This window comes from Hipposideros armiger, unplaced genomic scaffold (genome assembly GCF_001890085.2).
Source record: "Hipposideros armiger isolate ML-2016 unplaced genomic scaffold, ASM189008v1 scaffold_613, whole genome shotgun sequence".
In the NCBI taxonomy this organism is placed as follows: Eukaryota; Metazoa; Chordata; class Mammalia; order Chiroptera; family Hipposideridae; genus Hipposideros; species Hipposideros armiger.
The window spans coordinates 154,990-162,266 of record NW_017731963.1 but is presented as its reverse complement, the minus strand read 5'-3'; the positions used below and the strand labels follow the sequence as shown (position 1 = coordinate 162,266).

Genomic DNA, 7,277 nt, shown 5'->3' with positions numbered 1-7,277 from the left:
TCTGCACAGTCCTCACTGTTCCCATGTAGTACACGTGGGCACGTGTAGCCGGGATTTCGGGACCAGGGACCTGGCTGGCTCCTGGAGGGATTTGAGACCTCAGAAATACGAACACCCACCTGGGGGCAATGTTTACCCCCAGCGCTTATTTTTCTAACTTTCAGCAGCTTGGCAAGGTAAGGGTTATTTCTGTCCTACTAGAGGAGCAGGGAGGAGGTGGCACATGAATGCAGTGACCCCTCAGCAGGGATCCAAACCCCAGCTTGGGTTCTCACTGTCCCGGCTCCTGACCATTCGTCCAAAACGGCTCTCCCTGCACCTGAAGGACACTGTGACTTCCTTGTTACATCACCAGCTCAGTCACAATTGGGCTGAGAGCAGAGCGTGGCCCAGCCCTCCAGGGCCCCAGGGCAGCCCTGCCAGCTCAGCCCAGGCTGGCCCGGCGTTGCCACACACGCACGCCATGAAGTACCCCCTGGTGCCGCTGGTGAACGACCTCACGTTCTCTTTCCTGGTGTTCTGGCTCTGCCTGCCCGTGGGCTTGCTGCTGTTCTTATTGATCGTCTGGTTTCGCTTCTTACTTAGCCAAGGTGAGCCGCCCAGGTGGGGCCCTAACGCTGGAACTGGGCGGAGGGTTCTGGGGCCGCTGCAGAGAGAGGGGCTTCCTTCAGGCGTTTTCACTGCTGCTTCCTAGTTGACAGGTGGCAGAGAAAGAAAAGAGAAAAGGACCGACATGGTAGTTTAGAGTCTTCCCCTGGAGTCCTAGAGTGAATCCCTGAGTTTGACAGGGAAGCATTACACATATGTGCACGTCTGTGTCCCCTTACGGCCACTGCTAGCATGGAAGGTCTTCGGTGCTCGCAGGGGCCCTTGGAAGGAGGTGGCCCCTCTGGGCAGATGAATGAGTAAAAGATGCCGCTTGCTGTGAATGCAGCCAGGGCACAAGGCTCTGAGCAGAGTATGGGCTGGATTTCAGTCCCTCTCACCCCCTCAGCTCCGTGCTTTTGTGCAATAAACAACTTGCACAGCGGGGTATGGCAGCTTTGGGCATTTATCAGGGGCCCAGCGACACTCACGCTGTCTTCTGCCCAGAACATACATCAAGGACGACCTGGGTTTCTTGGGGACACAGGATCGCGGAACCTGGCTGACAATCGTCCTGAGCTCAGCATGCCAAGAGAAGCAGGAGGTGATGGAGCTGATCTGGAGAGAAACGGGGGGCCGGTGGGCCAGGGATACAGCCTGGGCATGAGGCAGGAGTGACACTCTGTTCTCTCAGGCGTCCAGTCGCCCTGGGCCTCTTCCTGGGGACTGCTTGACCTCCCAGCTCATGACCTTTGGCCAACTGGGCAGGGAGGGCACTGAGTGTGCTGCCACCTCTGGTCAGATAGCATTGAGACAGGGTGAGCAGTTCCACGCCCCCAACATGCCCCATGATCAAATGTGGGGGCTGGTAATGGTGTCGTTATTAGGAGTTCCTGGCGAGAGCTTCCAGAAAATGCTTGTGGAAAGTATGATCTCCTCGTTCCCAGGGTGGACCCCAGCCCTCCCTGAGGGGCACATCTCGGTCATCAGCCCGATGGCTGGTGGAAGAGAAAACTTGTCTGTGCAGTGGCTATGAAAGCCACCTGGACTCTAGGAGCTGTGGGCCCCGATGTCAGCCTTGCCCTTGAAGAGTTCATAATAGTAGTTCACCTTTTTTGAACTGTGCTAGGCCTTGTGCTAAACACTTGACGTGCATCATTTCATTTAGTCTTCAGGATAACCCTGTGAAGTAATCCTTATTGTACAATTGAGGAAACTGAGGCTCGGAGAGGAGAAGCAAACCCGCCCAAGGTCACACCCCTGTGAAGTCCTCAAGAATGCCGACTGTCTGGTGTCAAATTCTGGCTCTGCTACCTACTAGCTGTGCAACCCTGAGCCTTAGCTTTCTCATCTGCAAAATGGAAATAATAATGGCCCCCCTACCCTTTGGGGCTGTGGAGAAATGCACATCAAGGGCAGAGCACACAGTATGTGTTCACACGTGGCACATAGTAGGTGCTCATAGGCTGAGAAATAATCTAGTCAGTATCGGTTTTGTCCTGGTAGGAGGAAGCGTAGGAGTGGCTTTGGATGGCTCCTCTAGAAGGGGCGGGGGGGACACTTTACCTAAAGTCTAAGACATTACCCTCCAACAATCCATTCTCCCTGGAGGCCCTGCTCTAAGGCCATCCACAGCCTGCCCCGCCCCAACCCCTTCTCACACTTTCTCCTGAGCAGCTATTTACCCACCAACATCTCATATGGCGCTAAGAAATGAGTCCTTTTGTTAATTTTGCAATGACCAGAAACCACCCTTAAAGTGAGGTGAGCAGCCCTCCCTCAGGGTCCCTGTCTTCTTGGAACTCTCAGTATTATTGCATCTGTTCTGTCCTTGTGCCAGGAACTGGCCCCAACGGGGGGGGGGGGGCTGGGGCTTGCAACATCCTAGCCTGTGGCTTTCTAGTCTGCTGTGGATCTTTTTACTGGAGTCATTATGGCCTGGAATCCAGTAGGAAAAGCAGACAAAAGTAGCTCTGACTGCCCCTCCCCACCTCACCCCCCACCCACCTCCTGGCTCAGCAGGCCAGTTGCAGGGCCCACGAGGACACTATTTCCCAAGTCAAGCAAGGAGCAAGTGGGGAGGAGAAGGGAGGTGCCTGATGAGCTGGCATGGAGGCAAGAGAAGATCGTGGGCAGCTGAGCCCTGGAGGAGCTGGCCGTGGTGGGCAACATTAATTAACCTCCGGCCATGGTGAGGGGGAGAGAGGACGAAGCCACACGAGCCCTTCAAGGGGAAGATGCTGTACTGAAGACATTTCCTTCGCGATTTAAAAGGAATTGACAGAAAGAAGAAGGGAAACCTCCAAAGACATGGATTTAGGGCTGAAACAGAGAAGCGGGCACCAGAGGCCATGCCCATCTTGAGAGTCCTGCCCATCTCTCATGCTGGTCCCTCGAACGAGTTATTAATTTCGAAGCTGCCTTTGAGTTCCCTGACTTCAAACAGGTGCACCGATGGACCTGCCCGGGACTGTGGAGCAGGGGGTCAGTTTGAGTCCAGCAGACCTTTCCTGGCTGTGAGGCCCGACATTTCACCTTTCTGAGTCTTCCTCGTTATAGAATGTAGATAACCATGGCGATTGCCTTCAGGAAGCTGTTAAGAGGATTAAATGAGAAAATGCATGTGAAACACTTAGCCCATAGTGTGTGTTCAGAAAACAATCACTGTGTCTCGTGAGCAACAGCCACTTCAAGCCATCGTGCTGGTGTTTAACTCATGGTCACGGCCAACACTGTGGAACGTCCATTTTACATGTCTGACTTCTGATGAAGTTAACCCTTGTCGTGGAAGAGGCTACTGTTATGCCCATTTTCCAGATGAGGACACTGAGGCTCAGCCTCTTCTGTCTCCTGCGCTTAGTCTGCAATCTGCGGGTTCTTTTCAGCTTCCTTTGCTTTTCTGCAATCAGTGACACAGGAGTACACATAGTAAGAAAAATAATAATCTCCCTACCCCCTCTCCTCTCTCACCTTGCCTTTCCACAGTAAGCCATGTTAGCAAGCTCATGTACCTCCCTTCAATGACACGTGTAGATTTTCCCCCCAAAACAGGGGAGAGGGTATTCTTTGTTTTCTAAAAAAAAAAAAAAAGGGGGGGGGGGATTCTACCATATACATTTCTCTGCAACTTGCTTGTAATACATCACAGACGTCCTGCAAGGAGAAAGATACAGGCCTCATGCAGCCGTTTTAACAGCTTCATGACTTGCCGTTGGATGGATGCACCAGGGCTCCATTTGGTGGGAGTCTGCCAGTCAACCAGGCCTCTTATGATGGACACACATACACATGGTTTCCAGGGTGTTTTATTGTTTATGTGTGTGTTACCACAAAAGCGTGCTGCCGTGGAATCGTTGTACACACATACTCAGGTATTTGTTAATGAATGGACTGGTGGACACGTGGATGGGTTGGGTTTGTGTCCCCACGGTGCACACTCCTGGACCATACCCAAAACAGGAAGGTGATTTGTTCACCCCTAGGGTCCTTCCCTGGTTAGTAGGTGGATAGGGCCACTTTCTAAGCCACAGGACAACCTTCTTTCTGATCCCTGGCCACCATTCAAGGCCCTGAAGTCTTCTGAGGTCTCAGCGCTGTCCCCTATGCCATGATTCTGCCATGGCGACCTGGCCTCAGACAAGACTACAGGGGTGCCTCGGCCTGGCTAGGGGCTCCTTTTGGGTCAGGGGTAGGAGACGAGATGTGACCACCCAAGAGGCTTTATCTTATACCTCCACAGATTCAGAGGAAAATGACTCAGATTTATGCTTTGAATGGGAGCCCTGGAGCAAAGGCCCATCTGAGTTTCGTTCGGACAGGACACGCCATAGCCAAAAGGAGAGGCACAGCTGATGAGGCTGTTATGCCAGGTGAGGCCCTTCTAGGGAGGTAGGGTTAGGGGGGAAGGGGGACCCTCAGAACCTACCCCACAGCCTTGGGCGGCTGCCCCGTGGAGAGCTGGTTCCCTTCACCCTATTAGAGAGCTTGCCCTCTCTGCCATGTTGGAGAACCTTCCGCCTCATTGTGTTGGAGACCTGCTTTTGCCATGTTGGAGGACCAGCCACCTCGCCATGACCAATTTCCTTACAAAGGGCCCCCTACCCTTTACTTGTTTTTTCCTTTTCCTTTTTTTTTTTTTTTTAAGATTTTATTGAGGAATTGGGGAAGGGGAACAGCCAAGTTGTTGTCCTTCAATCTTAGTTGTGGAGGGTGCAGCTAGCTCAGCTCCAAGTCCATTCGCCATCCGGCCACCCGTCAGCAGCTGGCTGCTGCTCAGCTCAGGGTGCCGTGTTCAATCTTAGTTGTGGGTGGGCGTACCCCACCATCCCATGCAGGAGTTGAACTGGCAACCTTGTTGTTACGAGCACGTGCTCTCACCAGCTGAGCCATCCTGCCACCTGTTAGCAGCTCAGCAGCAGCTCAGCTCGGGCACAGCTCACTGGCCCATGTGGGAATTGAACCGGTGACCCTGTTGCTTAGAGCTTGCGCTTTCAACCAACTGAGCCACTCGGCCGGCCCTCCCCTTTCCTTCTTGACCTCACATCCCACAACTCCCCTTATGGACTTTGCACTGGCTGTTCCCTCTGCCTGGAACCCTTCTCCCTCAGACATCCACTTGGTGCACTCTGTCACCTCTGAGGTTTTACTCAAATTCACTTTTTTCAGCGAGGCCCCCTCTGACCACCCTCTATAATACCACCATCTCTCCCCGGCTCCATGACCCCCTTACCCTGCTGTCCTGTTTCTTTTGCCATAGAGAGCACTTACCACCTTCCGACATGCTCCTTAACCAATGGATCCAAAGTACCCACAGCACTGCCTGAACCACAGTGGGGGATCAGTAGATATTTGCAGAAGAAATGACATTAATAATAATAATAATTAATTAATTAATTATTAATAATAATAGCTGATACTCACTGGGTGCTTAGGAGGCACCAGGCCTGTGCTTCCCTTCCACAAGCTCATATATGAAATCCTACAAAGAGGATGTTATTCTTATCTCCATTTCACAAATGACAGTGCAGAGTGGCAGGGCAGTGAAGTCACTTGCCCAGAGTAACAGAGCTCCAGCGCCCAGTGCACACCTAGGAGACCTCACCCACTCCACTGGGGTTCCATGCCATCCCTAAGCCATTGACCCCAACTGTGTGTATCTCACTCTCATCTTCCTTCCAAGCTCTAGCATCTGTCTGCTTAACACCTTTCCATGATTAGAATGGGTTTTTTTTTTCATTCCCTTTGCTACCCAACAAAGCAAAACACAACGCGTGACCTTCTGCCAGCTTTTCTCCCATCTGCACAAACAGCACCACCGTCGATCAGCATAGCTGCCCGGGCCACACGCCTGGAGCCAGACTCGTCTTTCTTTTCCTCGTGCCCCGTCCGGGCCTAGCCATTCTCCGTCTCTCACATGTCCACTTCTCTCTGTCCCCATGGCCACCGCAGCTGGCCCTGCTCCGAAGGCTGCTCCATCAGCATGTCACTAGCTCCCTGTGCGTCACAACGTGGAGCCCCAGCCCGTCTGAGTGGAGGGAGGAGGTGGGGGTGAGAAGCAGGGGCCCTCGCTTACTCTCAGTCACAGTGATTCTTAACCTTTCCGGGTCACAACCTTGACGGTTGAGGGCCCTTTCCCCCAGAAAAACACACACATGCGCACGCACTCAGAGTTCTGTTTACGGGGCCGGCTTCACAGGGTGTGACTTGTGTGGTCCCACAAGGTCCCGTGTTCGGAGGCGCCTGTGCTTGGTGTAATGCTCTGCTGTTGAATTCTTCATTTTTGAACAAGGGGCCCCACGTGTTCATTTTTTAACGGGCCCCACACGTTGTGTAGCCTGTCCTATGTGTGTACAATTAGTAGGGTAAGAAAAAGAGATATTCGAACTCTGCTCAGGGACCCTGTCCCAGGTATGTAGAGCCCTTTCCACGCCCATCATGTATCTCTACCCCTTTCTTACTCACATCCCACTGTCATCCCTAGATCCAACCTGCCATCTGTTCCCGCCTTGGTTTCCCTGGAGTCAGCTGGGCGATGGCAATGGCCGAAGTGGATGCGAGAGACTCGCCAGGGTGGGAAGAGGACTTTGGCGAGTGTGGTGGCGAGTGACATGGGACCCCCACCTTGTCCCCTCCATCGATGGACATAACGAATGCCTCCAGAGGACCCGCTATCCTCCACTGCAGACGATGCCCCCAGGCCCCCGAGGCAGAGCCCAAGTCTGTAAAGGCGGTATAAGTAGGCACACAGGGAAAAGATGGCCGACTAAATTCAGAGGAGTTCCTAGGGCAGGGCTGGGCCAGAGGGTGTGGGTCCATATTAAAGAAACCGGGGGCTTCCTGTGTTCAGGAGACCGCTGACAAATGCGCCGGGCCTGGCCAAGTCCATTCATTCAACAAGCTGGGGGGCCGGAGCCCAGCGCCTGCTCCTGCACCAACCCGAGCCATCCCCCGCCCCCTTGGCAACCCCTGACCTTCCTTCGCATCTGTCCAGAGGGCTGGGGCATCGTGCCCTGATTTCAGACCTTGATTAGCCTTCTGGTTGATTTTCATAACAAACATTGATTTTATAACTATCCACAGGTGTCTAGCCTATGCCTCGTTGCGCTAAGAAAAGCTCACGTTTAATGAGCGCTTACTGTGCCCCTGGGGCTTTTCTGGGTGCTTTACATATATTATTGTTTTTAACCCTCACA

At 53.1% G+C, this 7,277-nt stretch overlaps 1 protein-coding gene across 1 annotated transcript; it reads left to right on the top strand.

Moving 5' to 3' along the window:
* Positions 1 to 231: 231 nt before the first annotated feature.
* ADIG (adipogenin) lies at positions 232 to 7,159 on the top strand. The gene is made up of 3 exons (XM_019625056.1): positions 232 to 590; positions 4,325 to 4,454; positions 6,566 to 7,159. Exons 1-2 carry the CDS (start codon positions 464 to 466, stop codon positions 4,435 to 4,437), a joined length of 240 nt encoding a protein of 79 aa, XP_019480601.1. The 5' UTR covers positions 232 to 463; the 3' UTR covers positions 4,438 to 4,454; positions 6,566 to 7,159.
* The last annotated feature ends 118 nt before the right edge of the window (positions 7,160 to 7,277 follow it).

Coding starts and splice junctions, on each gene's coding strand:
- ADIG (XM_019625056.1), top strand. CDS start 464: ATGAAGTACCCCCTGGTGCCGCTGGTGAACGACCTCACGTTCTCTTTC. Junction 591..4,324: donor TCGCTTCTTACTTAGCCAAG/GTGAGCCGCCCA, acceptor ATACCTCCACAG/ATTCAGAGGAAAATGACTCA.